Source organism: Anolis sagrei, chromosome 6 (assembly GCF_037176765.1).
Source record: "Anolis sagrei isolate rAnoSag1 chromosome 6, rAnoSag1.mat, whole genome shotgun sequence".
NCBI lineage: Eukaryota > Metazoa > Chordata > Lepidosauria > Squamata > Dactyloidae > Anolis > Anolis sagrei.
Genome location: NC_090026.1, coordinates 17,522,634 through 17,539,669, shown reverse-complemented (window position 1 = coordinate 17,539,669; position 17,036 = coordinate 17,522,634). Strand labels below are relative to the sequence as shown.

At 39.5% G+C, this 17,036-nt stretch overlaps 1 protein-coding gene across 2 annotated transcripts; it reads left to right on the top strand.

The window, feature by feature from the left end:
* Window positions 1–380: 380 nt before the first annotated feature.
* GDPD3 (glycerophosphodiester phosphodiesterase domain containing 3) lies at window positions 381–13,090 on the top strand. Of its 2 annotated transcripts, none has more exons than XM_060780292.2 (11): window positions 381–671; window positions 1,072–1,793; window positions 2,102–2,144; window positions 2,244–2,379; window positions 2,749–2,794; window positions 2,916–3,034; window positions 4,473–4,562; window positions 5,961–6,094; window positions 8,136–8,195; window positions 9,203–9,254; window positions 12,785–13,090. In XM_060780292.2, the coding sequence occupies exons 2-11, from the start codon at window positions 1,652–1,654 to the stop codon at window positions 12,917–12,919; spliced, it is 957 nt and encodes a 318-aa protein (XP_060636275.2). In that variant the 5' UTR covers window positions 381–671; window positions 1,072–1,651; the 3' UTR covers window positions 12,920–13,090. The 2 variants fall into 2 exon arrangements, with proteins under 2 accessions (XP_060636275.2, XP_060636274.2); XM_060780291.2 differs by having other exon boundaries at window positions 381–675.
* Window positions 13,091–17,036: the final 3,946 nt, after the last annotated feature.

Genomic DNA, 17,036 nt, shown 5'->3' with positions numbered 1-17,036 from the left:
ATCATTATAATTTGCCACTCCTAATAGTTGGTCAACTTACAGCTCGTTCTTATTCTGCTTTGATGTTTGCTCATGGTTATTTACTGTGAACCAACCTTGGACCAATTGATTAAAGGGCAAAATATATGTGCACATAATTGCTGTGATATATAAACAAGACACTTAGTTCACAGTCTGTCTCCAAACCAGGTCTGTAAAAGAGCAGGAACAGAGAGTAGGGATCGGTTTTGCCTGTGAATGCATCTTTAGCTACCATTTTCTCACCCTCTTGGTACCCTTCCCATTGCAAATTCAGGCTCTAACAATCAGTTTTAGGTGGACCAATTATCCTTCAAGGAGGAAGTTACAAGAAATTTTGATAATTAGATATTGATCTAGTTAAATGCACATGCGCAGACACGTCACACAGCTTACAGATCTAGCAGGAAATTATCGGGGGAGGGGGGGATTACATTATTCCTTTTTGAGCCTGCAGAAGGCCTAGGCTATTAAGCAGATACATGAGCACTCTCTTTTCTGAACAAAGGGCTGGTGATCGAATGCATCTTATCTCTGACAGACTGAAATATTTCTCAGAGTGCTGCCAAATGGGTGGCACAATCACAAGCCGCAAAAGCGAAACACCTCTCTGTTTCTCTCTCTGCGTGTCTTTGGGTCCAAAGTATTGGCCTGTAGGTAAGTATTATTATTATTATTATTATTATTATTATTATTATTATATACATAACAAGATTAGTACACAGCAAACAAGATCACTATGCTGGCTTTTGTATTTGATCACACGTCAGACCCTAAGTATCTAGGACTGTGTGATGTATCGGCAAATAATGAATGCAGATCCAAGTAGGGTGGCCTTTTGCAGCTGACAAATGGTGATTTTGTCCATGCAGGCCAAGGTTGTTGTTGTTGCTGCTGCTGTTGTTGTTATTACAACTCATATCAGGTGGGGAGGGGGAAATAATGAATGGGCCCAAAGTCAGAAAATAAAAAGGAATTGAACTGTTTCTTCCCCTGCTGCTAACCTACCGATACTTGCTTTTCTGTGACTGTTTGGTTTTCATTTAATTTCAGGCATGACATCTGCTGTTTGGTGGACTTAAGAGCACTCTGGAATTTTGTTCAGGTTAAAGTCATATGTCTCCCTGGAAGAGAAACAAGGTCAAGTGGTTCAAAACAGGACTGAAAGCACATACTCCTGGCTTGTTGCTGCCAAGAAAGAAATGCTCTTTATCCCTGGGAGTGGCAAGACTGTAAAGTGTACAGGTTGGCATGGGGCGTGGAGGGGCAGGTGTATGACTGGTGTGTGCCTGTGACATACATAGCCACTCATGTGGATGGAGGTGTGCAAGCTGAAGACTAGGGAGGTTCTGTCAGGCCAAGGGGAGGGGTGAGCTCCTATCTTGACTCCCTTCCACACACCCTTCTTCCTGCTACTGTGCTTTAAAAACCACAAGAACCTGCCAATCCAGCCACTCATGGCCATGGTGGCCAACACTGCTTATCGTACCTGACCGAGGATTTCAGGGATTCCAGTCTACTCGACTTCATTCATGAATCCTGTCTCTTCCCAGAGGATCTGAAGAACCTGTTCCTATTTTTTCCTCTGACCTATGAGTACCACCTGCCTTGAAGAGGAACCCAAGACTGAACCATGAGCTCCAACTTACTTTTTTATGGGTTGCCTGCTCTTGGGATTTATGCACTGGCATCTCACTGCCTGAGAAAGAACCCACATCTACTCCACAAAAAGAAAAGGTTTCCTGTCCGATGCCGGCATGTCTCTCATCGAGGTGGTGAGTTTTTGCTGACCTAATTGGAATTTGATTGAGAGGGGTGGCACTTGCAGAACCTGGAAAGCAGGTGTGCTGAGCTACAATTTGGAGTTGCTAGAGTTGAGTGTGGATGAGAAATCAGTCCCAGACACCCGATCCTCTTTTCCTTCTGACAGGTGGGATGTTCATATTTCTTTCTGCTTCAGTTCCCTAGACTTGTATTGCCACATTCCTAAGCCCATATAGGCATTTGGTCTCTTGGGGGAAAGAGGGGGAAATATTGGGAGCTTCACTGCCTGCCTTTCCCAATGTCCCTCTTTTCTTCTCAGGTTGCGGTGAACGGATTGAGAACACTTTGGAAGCCTTTCATCAGTGAGTGATGCCACCTTATCCTTCTTTTCACTGTCTTGGCCTGCACCATTACTGCTGCCGTACAGTCTCTAACACTGACCTCTTTGTCCATCTTCCCAGTGCATTGAGCCAGGGGACAAACCTGCTGGAACTTGACTGCCAGCTGACAAAAGATGGTATTGTGGTTGTGTCCCATGATGATGAACTGCTACGCCAGACAGGACACGAAATTGACATCATGAAGACAAACTATGCGGTAAGGACTCCATGGTTCTAGCACTCAGGTTAACCTGCTTCTGTTATTCATGGTCACATTATTATTTTTTTCTTCTGTGACTGAACTCAATCCATGTGGGGTTTCCACCCAAAATACTGACCAGACTCAAAGCTGTTCAGACTTAGCAAGGTGTCTTTATAATGTCCCCGCAAAGCATAATCGAGGATCATACCTATAACCTCAAGAACCCATCTCCCTCCCAGAAAGCCCAGGACTCTTTCTTCAAATATCTACACATATGCACACAACCTACAAGTCACTCAATCCTATAAATTCCACACACAAAAAAACAACCTAAAAAACAAAATGTCCTGGTTGCTTAGTCCTTACCCTTATTGTGTTCCATAGGATCTGCCACCCTATAAGGATTCTCTGGAGGTGACATTTTCACCAGGTAAGTAGGACTAACAGTTGTTCTGGGTGAGGAATGGTGTGATGGGTGGCCAAAAGACTTGGTGAAATTTCACCCTGGCAAAGTATGCTCTAAGCCCTTACCACCTACCCCTTCCTGACAGGTTCCTTCTCCCATGGTAAAGACCACCGGATTCCAAAATTGGAAGAGGTCTTCCAGCAATTTCCCGGAGTACCTATCAATATTGAAATTAAAAAAGACAGTGATGAACTCATACATAAGGTAAGGGTTAACTTTTTCTTTTGCCTATCCCAATAATGTACAAGACCTACATTTGTGTTGATTTCTCCTTTCAAGGTTCAGCCCCCAGTGACACTGCTTTCTCTTTTGCATCTCGACAGACTCTTATCTACAACATCTGCATCTTGCAATGAACTCTACTTAACACCATTTCTTTTTCACCTCTGCATTTTCACTATCCCACTAATAAAAAGGAATGTTGCGACACTGTAAGGCTAGCAGGTTTATTATGGTTTAAACATTAATGGACTATACACAACACTAGATCTATACAGCTGATATATTTTTGTGAAGTGGCAAGAATACATGCCACAATTAATCTGTCTGTCTTGTATGTGTTATAAGACTCCTTTCTGGTTCTATTATCTGATTTTGCCACTAGCTTAGCCCCCAGATTTTTGCTGAAAATGCAACTATATCCACAAGGATCCAGAAGAACTAGGTAAACACATATTTTCTCACTCTGTTTTTAGAATCCTCTCACATATTCTGGACTTTAAAAAACCTGGACATTCTATACATAATAATTAGAATGTCAAAGGGTTTTTTTTATCTCTTCAGTGCATTCAGTACTCCAAGCTTTGTGAGAAGGAAGCTAGCAACCAAGGAAGGAAAATTATTATTATTAATAATAATAATAATAATAATAATAGAGGATTAAAAAATCCAACTACAAAGACTCTGGCATAAGCCAGTCAAGGTGGTCCCAGTAGTGATCAGCACACTGGGTGCAATGCCTAAAAACCTTGGCCTGCACTTAAAAACAATTGGTACTGACAAAATCACCATCTGTCAGCTGCAAAAGGCCATCCTACTCGGATCTGATACATCACACAGTCCTAGACACTTGGGAAGTGTCCAGCGTGTGATCAAATACAAAAGCCAGCATAGTGATCTTGTTTGATGTGTACTTATCTTGTTACGTATCTAATAACAACAACAACAACAACAACTTTATTCTTATATCCCATCTCCCTCTCCCTGAAGGGACTCGGGGTGGCCTCTATGAGAACCAAGCCCAAATAAACAAGGATACAAAGTAAAACAATTAAAACATATAACGGTAAAATATATTAAAACAATAAAACCAATAAAATATAATACATCATAAAACATGAACCAAACAGCAAACAACCAGTGAAGAAACCTGAGTTTACAAATTAAAATAGTTAGTTTTTTAAAAATAATTTCCTAGTAGAAAATTAAATGTCAGAAAGACTGAACTGTATGTGATAATCTACAGTGGAATACAATCTTAACTTGCATGGAATGAGCAGTAATCCTAGATACCATATGTTTAACCCCTTCAGATGAACTTCTGTTCCATTTGCATGACTGAGGTGACTCTGAAAAGTCTCACTTCCTTTTGTTAAAATTGTTTCTGACTCTGTCCTTCTCTACCATCTGGTCTCGCACACAGGTAGCTGACCTTGTTCGGCAATATGAGCGCTCCCACATAAGCATCTGGGCTTCCTTTGAAGGGAAGGTACTGAAGAAATGCTGTGCAGCTGTATGTATCAATTGTCCTTTACTACCTTCATAGCTATCAGTCTCATAAACAAAGCAATGTTTACTGGACCAAGTTTCTGACTGTAGGAGAGCAGGCAGGAATTCAGCCTACAGAGGACTCTTCATAGAGAGGGGGCAGGAAGATGCAGACCATAGCAACAAACTATGACATATCCAAGAGGCAGCTTCCTGCTCACTTTCAGTTGGTTTTTCTACCTTATTTGGTACCACACACTTAACAATTTCAAACTTGTAAAGCTGTCATGTTATTTAATGCAAAAATCCTGTGAATAGTATTTCAGTAAAAGCTTTAAGAAAAGCCCACAGAGAATTAAAATAGTCCAACCAACCAGATCTTAAAAGTGTTCCTTTAAGGACTACAGTTCCCATACTCTCTTCAGAAATGAGAGTAACACAATTTAAATCAATTGTTACGCTAATTTTGAGTATGTATTTATTTTTTTCCCATCATATCAACTTTTAAAAATATGCTGAATGGTACATTACAGCGGACTACTGTAAAGTCTGCACATTTCACATATTCATGTAACACAAGCCAACAAGTATTTTTCATAAGATATGATTTCAATTCATTCTTATATAGTTTTTCACACTGAATCCAGATCTGTGTTTTTTCCCCTATATCATGTGTAGTTTTTGCGATAAGGCTAATAGAATAATTAATGCATTTACGCACTGATATAAATAGAATCTAAGCCAACAAGTATTTTTCATCAGGTATGATTTCAGATCATTCTTATAGAATTCTTTTCACTGAATTCCGATCTGCGTTCATTTTTTCTCAATCACATGTAGTTTTTGTGATGAGGCTAAGTGAATAGTGCATTGACGCACTAATATAAATTAGATTCTATAGATATCAGTGTGTAAGGGCTTTAACTATTCAATTAGCCTCATTGCAAAAACTACATGTGATAAAGAAAAAATGAACACAGATCTGAATTCAGTGCAAACAACTCTATAAGAATGACCTCAAATTACATCTGATGAACAATACTTGTTGGCTTGTGTAATCTCTCAACCAGCACTGGATAACATCCAGGTCTTAGGGAAATTTTGAGAATGGCGGTCCAAAACATTTTTTTTCTTTGTGTGAAAGTGCAATTATCAAATGTTTTAAATTTGATAATTTAAAGACACTCTCTGATCTCTCTCTTCCCAAGGGAAAAAAAACACAAGGACCTGCTTTTCCTGGAACATCAAAATATGATTAATTGAAAGACAAACTACAAACTAGTCAGCATGCAGTAATGACCAGGAGAAATCTGTGTAATGACCAGGAATGGTTCCGACTTGATCCCAGCTGTTCAATCTTGAAGTTAAATATCCTTACAAAATGTGACATAACATTATTTTATCCTTCTTATCTATCCTGTAGAACACTGAGATGCCCTATATTTTTTCTCTGTCGCGTGGCATCCTAATTCTTCTGCTCTATTATGTGGGGCTCTTGCCTTTCATTCCCCTGAAGGAGTCCTTTGTGGAGTTTGTGCTGCCTTCCATCATGAACAGGTAACAGACTATGGGCAAAAGAGGATGGAGAGAGAGAGAAAGAAGTGACAAGAGGAGTGCCATAAGTGGGTTCTGTCCTGGGCCCAGTCCTGTTCAAATCTTTATTAATTACTTAGATGAAGGATTAGTGGGCATGATCATCAAGTTTGCAGATGACACCAAATTCGGAGGGATAGCTAATACTTCAGAAGACAGGAGCAGCATTCAAGCCGATCTTACCAGATTAGAGAGATGGGCCAAAACTAACAAAATGAAGATCAACAGAGACAAATGCAAGATATTATACTTAGGCAGAAAAAATGAAATGCAAAGATACAGAATGGGGGACACCTGGCTCAATAGCAGTACATGTGAAAATGACCTTGAAGTCCTCGTGGGCAACAAGTTAAACATGAGACAACAATGTCATGTGGCAGCTTAAAAAGCTAATGGGATTTTGGCCAGCATAAACAAGAGTCTAGTGTCGATCCAGGGAAGTCAGGCTACCTCCTCTATTCTGCCTTGGTCATATCACACATGGAATACTGTGTCCAATTCTGGGAACTGCAACTGAAGGAAGATATTGACAAGCTGGAATGTGTCCAGAGGAGGGTGACTAAAATAATCAAGGGTCTAGAGAACAAGCCTTATGAGGAGCAGCTTAAATAGCTGGGCATGTTTAGCCTGTGGAAGAGAAGGCTGAGAGGAGACATGATGGCCATGTATAAATATGTGAGGTGAAGTCATAGGGAGGAGGGGGCAACCTTGTTTTCTGCTGCCCCGGAGACTAGGATGTGGAACAATGGCTTCAAACTACAAGAAAGGAGATTCCACCTGAACATGAGGAAGAACTTCCTGACTGTGAGAGCTGTTCAGCAGTGGAATTCTCTGCCCCGGAGTGTGGTGGAGGCTCTTTCTTTGGAGGCTTTTAAACAGAGGCTGGATGGCCATCTGTCAGGGGTGCTTTGAATGCGATTTTCCTGCTTCTTGGTAGGCAGGGGGTTGGACTGGATGGCCCACGAGGTCTCTTCCAACTCTATGATTCTATGAGATAGCATGAAAGACAATATTCTTAGACAGGCTGTCAGTTCAAGCTGCAGGAAAAGTGTGAAATGGTGAACCACCCCCTAATTCCACTTCAGTTTGGTATTTCGGTTATACCAGCTGCTGATCAGAGTCCCTGAACACTAGGCTTGTGGTGTAGGGGAGTAAGACTGAAACCCGTACAGATCAAAATATGGTCTCTACATGGCTTAAAATGGGGGAATATGAGATCAACTGTTTATCCCAAATTGGTCAGTAATGTTCCCTTCATGGTAGGCACTATTTGCCATTTAGAGTGCAAAATCACTGGGACTTCAGGTGGTTCCTTGATTGCCCTTTGCCTACTCCTGCCCCAGAGCCATCTTGGTCTTCAGGGTTCTGGTGCATTCTAGATAAGAGCCCAAGACTTCTCAGAACTCATTCTGGGCTGTTAATACTTCAGTCTGCAGTTAAATATACTCTTCACTCAAAACCATTTTCTGAACAAATAAACCCATGAATTAGTACCTCTTTCTAACTTAAAAGGGACTCAAGCTTTTCTTGCCACTGCCAAGTTAAATATTTCTCCACACTGGAGAGAGCCATTAAAGTACCATCTGCTTCACACTGGCTTAATAGATCCCAGGAACATATAAAAAGTAGAGCTCAGGCTGCCACTGCAATTGGGAATAAGTAAAGCAAGCAACTTCTAGTGATTGCATTCTTAGATACTATAGCCTCCAGTAGAGTTTACAATCACAGTGAAAAATGAGCAATCAGGCTTTTGTGATATGGTTGTTCTGCCCCTCATTGTATCTTTTATTTTATTCTTTCTAATACTTTAGTTCTGAGGGAAATGGTATGATAACACAGTAGTTAATGAATTTTACTTTGTGGGGGGGGGGGCAGAGGTGACTTCAGGATTGTTAAAAAAGACTGTGGGAATCTAGCACCTTTGAAGAAGAATGACAGAAAGTGACATTTTCTTGCTGGTCTTATATCCTCATTGCTTTTATGTTTTTGTCTTTTCTAATCACAGGACATATTTTCCAGTGGAAAGGGGCATGTGGGGAGCACTACTGGCAAAATTTTCCTACAAGTGAGTGACAGCAAAAAATACTTTACCTTTTCATCTCTCTTGATCACTAACCAAGCTTGAAAGTCCCTTTGCACACTCTGGTTTTTCAGAAAATTATTCACAGAGTGGGCTTAACTAAATCTGAAGTTTTAATACCTGATTTCCCTTGAGTTTTACCAAAATATAAGACTATCCTAGTAGTTTTTACAGCTTAAATATCACAAAACCATTTTCTCTAAATTTCAACATAATGGATCTCTCCTGTTTTAACATGTACCGCAATATTTTTTCAGCTTTTTAATTTTTATTTATTTTGCTGGTGTATTTTGTTGTTGTTGTTTACCCCCTCCTCCCGGACATACAATCTCTACAATAAATTACAGAAATTGCATTTGAAATATCAATCTTAGTCTCAGTTTTCCACTCCACATCTTAATACATTCTCTAAATAATTCCTAAGTGGATCCCGCATGTTCTTAATTATTATAACATTTTCTATATTGTTCAGTTTACAATTTGTTATTTCCACATTTAGCATATTTACTATATAATTATACAATTTGTCAGAGTCCACTTTGTTCTATCTTTCCAACTGCTCACTAAAACAATTTGAGCACACACGCTATTAATTTGTCAACCACTCTTTCCTTTTGCACATCATACACTCCTGGTATCCTTGCATGTAAAACATTTCTATTGGCTATTATGATTTGAAGATTTAACATTATATTAATTTATTCTTCAGTCGTTTTCCAATACGCCTGTACTCTGTCACATTCCTATATCATGTGATTAAGCACACCTCTTTGTTTACAACCATGCCAACACCTGTCCTTTACCCCAGTAAAAAAATGTGAAAATTGTGCAGGAGTCTTGTACCATGTTTGTAACATCTTTTTTCTTGCTTCCCTAAGTACATAATATTTTTCCTTTGCTATATTACTTATTTCCCTTTGGAAATATTTTACTGGTGTCCAAAACAAGCAACATGTAACCTTCCCTATCCTTTCCATTCCTTTTTCAAACAGAATGACAATGAGGAAAAAACTTTTCAAGCATCTCGAAGACAGAGGAATACAGGTAAATTGGAAGCAACTCAGTCAAGGCTTTGGCCACTGTAATCTCTATGATATGAAAAATGTCAACTCTGAGTCTTCCTATTAGCCTGGAAATGCACGAGGGCTCCTCCAGACAGGAAAAACAAATTCGAGAATGTGTTATTTCGTGCTATAATGCTTGGGTTATTTTTAAACTTTCCAAATATTTCCACAGTCTTTGACTATTTACAGGCATTTCTCAGCCCTAAGAGTAACATGTTACTCCTACCCCCAAATGGGTTTCTTTTTAGAACAATATGTAACCTTCCATTTTCCTCCTTTCTTCCTTTTTTTCTGTTAGAGCTACAGTATATCATTGAACTAGTACTTCTGCAGTAGAACTCTGGAACTCTAGGAAATATTTCTAAAATGTAGAGAGGAGAAAATTTGCCCTTCCAACAATATGACCACCGCAGCAAACCAAAAATTATTTGGAAGCACAATAAATCCACAAAATTTCTATGAAGATCCCCACTCCCTACTAATGTAATGAGTGGGCACAGAGGCACTAATACCTTTGCAAACCTTGAGGAACTGCAGCACGAGAATGTATGCTTTTTTAGACTACTCTGGAAGAACCTGCAGATAAATTTGGCTTGCTTGGATGGTTTCATCTGGCCTTTCCATTCTTTTGAATGGGAGCAGAAGAGTAGAAACATGGGTATTTATTACCAGTTAATTTGTCTACCATTACCGCTTATTACCAGTGTTTCTCAACCTTCCTCATGTCGCGACCCCTGAATACAGTTTCTTATGTTGTAGTGACCCCCAACCATAAAATTATTTTTGTTACTACTTCATAACTAATTTTTCTACTGTAATGAATCATAATGTAAATATCTGATATGCAGGATGTATTTCATTTACTGCATCAAATTTGGTACAAATATCCTATACCCCCAAATTTGAATACTGGGGGCCTTGGGGGATTCATTTGGGAGTTGCAGTTGCTGGGATTTATAGTTGACTTATAATCAAAAAGCATTCTGAACTTTACCAATGATGGAATTGAACCAGTCCTGGAACACACAACTCCCATGACCAACAGAAAATACTGGAAGGGTTGGTGGGCATTGATCTTGAGTTTGGAAGCTGTAGTTCACCTACATCCAGAGAGCAATGTGGGCTCAAACAATGATGATCTGGAACAAACTTGGCACGAATACTCAATATGCCCAAATGTGAACACTGGTGGAGTTTCGAGAAAATAGACCCTGATATGTGGGAGTTGTAGTTAATGGGATTTATAGTTCACTGACAATCAAAGAGCATTCTGAACCCCAACAACAACAGAATTGGGTCAAACTTCCCACACAGAACCCCTAGGACCAACACAAAATACTATTTTTTCTGATGATCTTTGGTGACCCCTCTGACACCCCCTCGCGACCCCCCCAGGGGTCCCGACCCCCAGGTTGAGAAACACTGCGCTATACCATGAGAAGGACAGAAGTATCTATTACCGTATTTATTTATTTGCAATGCTGTATCAATATACCACCTTTTTCACCCCTGGGGAAACTCAAGGCAGTTTACAACATACTAATGGCAAAATTCAATGCCAACATACAGTACATATTACTACATATAACTATGAACTTAAAAACAATTAAAACCTTTAAACATAAGATATCAATAAAATTTAAACATTCAGACAAAGCACAAAATCATCCTAGTATAAACATTAAAATCCCATTATCCAGAAATCATATTCCATAGCCATTCCAAATTGTCATTGCATATTGTTCCTTCATTATTCTTTATACTGCATTATTTATTAGTCAAGGGCTTGATCCCACAACCATGTCTTTGTTCTTTTTCTAAAGGCCAGGAGGGAGGGTGCTGATCTAATCTCACTGGGGAGGGAGTTCCAGAGTTGAGGAGCCACCACTGAGAAGGTCCTGTCTCTCGTCTCGGCCAACCACACTTGCAATGGAGGCAGGACTGAGAACAGAGCCTCCCCAGATGATCTTAACCTCCATGATGGTTCATAGAGAGATACGTTTGGAATAACATAATGTTCCTAACTATACACTGAACAGAGCATACATACAATTCACATTCATATATGTAACAGCCCTGTCTGATAGACTGGATAAATCACTCTTAATTGAAGTGCCCCACAATTTAAACCAGGAAGGGCCAAGCTTTCCTCATTCTATGGTTAGAGCCTGCCTCTTGACTTCAAGTCTCCCAGAAAGGCTAGATTTAGACCCCTTCTACACTGTTCTAACATCCCTAGATTTGATCCAAGATTATCTGCTTTAAACTGGATTATATGAGTCTCCAGTGCCAGATAATCTGGGATAAGAAAATAATCTGGGATCAGATCCTGGGATATAGGAGCAATGTGGAAGGGGCCTTAGTTGTATAATTCTCATCCTCATAAATAATAAAATAGAAAAACTTTATCAAACTAGCGCACTGATTGTGATATGAACTTTTATGTGGGCCAGAACCCATGCATCTCGGAAATGGCATGGTGAGTGATACAGAATGAACATTTTGTTTTCTGGTTGTGTTGCAGACCACTGTATTCTGATAGCTATGTCAACATCACTTGCTTGTCCATACTGGATAACCTAGAACTGTGACTGTATTACAAGAGGTATTTTTTTAATTACCAGCAATCAAATGGTGGACATTGAAAGGAAAATAGATTACATTGAAACAGGATATATTGCAACAACACTGCCCAGATGCTCCACAGTAAGTGAGCAAACCACAGACAAAGATAGAGAAAGAGAGAGAAGGACTAGAGTGGAAAGTTCTATAGTCTAACCCACAAAAGATTACCAGAAAATAGTTTCCTGTCTTTCTAGTGTTTGATTTATTCTTGCTGCAGGAGACTACACAACTTTCTCTGCAGCATAGCCTATCTGCAATGTTGAAAGTACTTTAGATATATTATTGGAAACAACTGTGTAAAATAATTCATATTTATACTGCAAATGCAAAGCTGAAATCTGAAAATAGTAGTTTCACGTATTCCTGGAAACCAGCACCAGTAAGTTCAATGGCATTTACATCTGCGTGAGAACACAGGCCCCATCTACACTGTCATATAATGCAATTTTATAATGCAGTTAAACTGCATTATGTGAGTTGACATTGCCATATAATGCAGTTAAACTGCATTTTGAAACTGCATTGTAGATGGGGCCACAAATGCCCACTATCTTCAGTTCATAGCTCAGATTAAATCTAAACCAACAGCTTCCTGTCTCAAGATCACAGCTTACTCTACATTGGTTCTCAGGTGTCTGTGGTATTATCTGCATCTACTTTGTATATGTCATTCAGTTTCACAACCACCTGACTTTTCCTCTTAAGGAAGTGCTTTTCCTCCAGCAATACACATTGGTGATTGTATAGTAGTGACTTTTCCTTCAGCAACATTCTGAACAGTTTGAGTTAATGGCTAAATAAATAAGTCACTCATTAAAAAGGTATGAAGAAAATCTAGCTGTCAGCAGAAATGTCAATACTCAGAATCATCTCTCTCCCTTATAGGTTCTTCTTTGGGTCCTGAATGACGATAAATATTTTGACGAAGCCTTCAGTTATGGGATTTCTGGAGTCATGACGGATTATCCCACACTCCTCCGGAAGTATCTAGATACTCATCCACCCCTTTCCAAAGAATAATCCAGAACATGACTGGGAATGCATTGAGGGAGAAGCTATTTAGATACTTGCCTGGGGAAAGGAAAACGATATGCCACATCAGAAGGAAAAGGAAAGAAACCCTGAGCTAAGCTTTGTATGATCAAAATCTAGTGTAAAATTATGAAATAATTAAAATTTATTGTTATTAGATATTAGTAGCATTTTCAATTGCTTATAATTTTTACAATGGGAGGAATGAAAGGGGAAATATTTTGTAATCTTTAATAATAGCCAGTTTATTTCTATAATGCTGCAAGTTGCTTCTGGTTGTTTCTGGTGTGAGAGAATCAGCCGTCTTCAAAGACGTTGCCCAGGGGACTCCCAGATGTGTTGCAATCCTGCGAGGAGGCTTCTCTCATGTCCCCCAGATATCAGCCAGAATGCCAATGCCTTAAATCAAGGAATAGTTTGCTAAGATCTACAGAGATACTCACAGGAACACCTCAGCAAGTGAGAGTCCAAAAGTGGCAGGAAAAACCCGGAACCCCAATCCATGGCTGATACCGAATGAGAGACTCCCCCCTGGGCACACAGAAGACTGGGCGACTTGGAAGGCACTGAACTGGCTGCACTCTGGCACCATGAGATGCGGAGCCAACCTTAAGAAATAGGGCCACAAAGTGGCATCCACAACATGCGAGTGTGGAGAAGAGCAAACCACAGACCACCTATGACAATGCTGACTGAGCCCTGCCACATGCACAATGGAGCAACACCAGAGGCACTCCAAGTAGACAGCTACTGGTCATAGAACATTTAATATAATGCCAAGTTTTAAAATTTTGAGGTTTGTTTTTTTAAAATACATTACAACTGTACCCTTAGTTTGCTTCTGATACGATAAATAAATAAATATTTCCAGAATAACCTGAAATTATTTGGGTAGTTCCAAAGTTGCCACAAAACTCCTTTTTTATACTAAAATAGTTTGGGGTAGCTATCTCTTTGATCATTTATACGTATAAAGCAAGGAGTTTGGCTGGTGCCTTATGCTATAAATCAGTACTTGTTCAACTATTTCTCTAATGTGTCAGGGATCACAAACATATTTGTTCCCATTAACTACAACTGATTATTTATTTCCTGGTAAACTTGTCACAGACCAGAATAGCCAATAGTTTATGGACATGTATCAGTCTATGAAACATTATTTTGTGTAGAATGGCCATAATTCACAAAATGTGTTTACAACCCTCTTCTAAAGTCTTGAAAACTTTATCTTGAATTTCTAATCCTTACTGTTTAAAGCTAAAATGAAAAAGTGGCTATGTGTTATCGAAGGCTTTTATGGCTGGAATCACTGGGTGGCTGTGAGTTTTCTGTGCAGTACGGCCATGCTCCAGAAGCACTCTCTCCTGACATTTTGTCCACATCTATGGCAGGCATCCTCAGAGATTGTGAGGTTTGTTGGAAACTAGGCAAGTGGGGTTTATATATCTGTGGAATCTCCAGAGTGGGAGGAAGAACTGTTGGAGGCAAGTGTGAATGTTGCAATTGGCCACCTTGATTAGCATTTAATGGCCTTGCAGCTTCAAAGCCTGGTTGACTGCTGCCTGAGGGGATCCTTTGTTGGGAGGTGTTAGCTGGCCCTGATTGATTCCTGTCTGGATTTCCCCTGTTTTTGAGTGTTGCTTTTTATTTACTGGCTTTTAATACTGGTATCCAGATTTTGTTCTTTTCATGGTTTCCTTCTTTCTGTTGAAATTGTCCACATGCTTGTGAATTTTAATTCCTTCTTTGTTTAGTCTAACATGGTGGTTGTTAGAGTGGTCCCGCATTTCAGTATTCTCAGATAATATGCTGTATTCAGGTTGGTTCATCAGGTGCTCTGCTACAGCTGACTTCTCAGGTTCAATTCATCTGCAGTGCCTTTCATCAAGAAACAGGAATTCAGATCTGTCCCCTCCCTTTTAACATTTTGGGGAAAAAGTCAAGACGTGGCTTTTTGAGCAAACGTTTGCAAATGCAGAGTAACTGACATAGGAAAATGGAATGACTAGACAATGGGACTGGAAAATGTTTTAACAAGGAGATGCTAATTATTAATGTTTGTATTGATTCTGTTGTGGTTTTATATTATATATTAATATTTTAATATTAATAGCATCGAATTGTTGCCTGCAGGCTGAGAAAGGTGGTATACAAATACAGTAAATAAGTAAATAAATAAATATCTCAAACAGACAAGAGTTCTTTCTCCCACCCTGGACATTCCACAGATATGTAAACCCCCACTTGCCTAGTTTCCAACAAATCTCACAACCTCAGAGGATGCCTGCCATAGATGTGGGTGAAACGTAGAGAAAGAATGCTTTTGGAACATGGCCATACAGCCCAGAAAACTAACAGCAACCCAAAATGTGGGCCGTTCCCACTGCTCAAAAAGGAAGGCATTTGGCTTTCAGTCATCTAGGGACTGCTATATCTTCATTTAACATTTAATTTTGGTACTGTTCATTTAACTTTTCTTGGTGCTGTTCGACTGATGATCATCATGCTCACTCAAACTTTTCCCCAAAATCAACACAAAACAGATTAGAACAGGTCCCCAAATGTCCACCACAGGAAACCTTTGACAGCAAATAAGAAACAAAGAAATTAACACTTCGAAGTGATTTCTAAAGAAGGAAAAGACAGTTGACCACTAATCTCAGGACTGTTTTAATGAAGCAGACAAACCTCTTTAGAGATAGAAAGAATAGAGATTTTGTCCTATTTGTAATCCTGTGGGAGACAATGCAGGAGCACATGCTTTAAGAAACAAGACAGCTGACAAGTTTAGAAGCCTAACCTGTCATTTGTAGGACCAGTTTTCCTTCTCCTTCTCTGTTATTTGGTGTCAACAGAGACTTAATGCAATTGAGAGGGGAATCAAGGTGTTATCCCAAGTAGGTAAGTAGTTATTCGTCTCTACCCCTCCCTAAGCAGATACTTGGCACTACCAACATATGATAAGACAAGATTCCAAACATAGGTTTCCACTTCATTTGCTTATACTAGATTCTTCTCCAGAATCAGATGTTGACATATATAGGAACATAAGCATATATATATATATAGTCTTACACAAGCACCTTGACAGAAGAACTGATGCTTGGCACAGCTCTGCTCTTCAAGACAACCTGTGTGCTACCAGAATACTGTCTCAATCCAGAAACTTAAGCTAACACCTTCTTCTTCAGCAAACTGCTCTCAATTATGATGCCCTCGTGCCATGATACTTATGACTAAATAATTTTTCTAAAATTGCACATCCAAAATTGATGTAATTAATAATTATAGCAATCACAGGGGTGTAATTATTATGCATGAGACTGCCCTTGAAGAGTGTTCAGGAAGTACATTTAGTCCAAAATACTGTGCTGTATTCTTACTTCACAGTTTTCTCACGCCTACAGTCTCTTAAGAAGGAATAGGGAGATTGCAGCCTAAGCCTACTCTTACTAGAACCCAAGCAAAACCAGGAAGAAAACAATGGTTAAGGCAGACAGGCAGCACATCCAATAACTTAAGGAATAGGGTGCCATGCTCTGCCTCAACATTTCAGTCAGTACAAGGACTGTAATGTTCTGTGTTGGACTAGAACACTAGGGTACTCAGCGATGGGAACCCTTTGGGTATCACACTCTAGAAAAGTGTTTCTCAACCTTTCTAATGCCGTGACCCCTTAATACAGTTCCTCATATTGTGGGGACCCCCAACCAGAAAATTATTTTTGTTACTACATCATAACTGTAATTTTACTACTGTTATGAATCATCATGTAAATATCTGATATGCAGGATGTATTTTCATTCACTGGACCAAATTTCGCACAAATACCTGATATGCCCAAATTTAAATACTGCTGGGGTTGAGGGGGATTTATTTTGTCATTTGGGAGTTGTAGATGCTGAGATTTATAGTTCACCTACAATCAAAGAGGATTCTGAACTCCACCAACAAGGGAATTGAACCAAACTTGGCAAACAGAACTCCCACGACTAACAGAAAATACTAGAAGGGTTTAGTGGGCACTGACCTTGAGTTTTGGAGTTGTAGTTCACCTACATCCAGAGAGCACTGTGGACTCAATGATAGATCTGGACCAAACTTG

Coding starts and splice junctions, on each gene's coding strand:
- GDPD3 (XM_060780292.2), top strand. CDS start 1,652: ATGAGCTCCAACTTACTTTTTTATGGGTTGCCTGCTCTTGGGATTTAT. Junction 2,380..2,748: donor TCATGAAGACAAACTATGCG/GTAAGGACTCCA, acceptor TGTGTTCCATAG/GATCTGCCACCCTATAAGGA. Junction 6,095..8,135: donor CTGCCTTCCATCATGAACAG/GTAACAGACTAT, acceptor TTCTAATCACAG/GACATATTTTCCAGTGGAAA.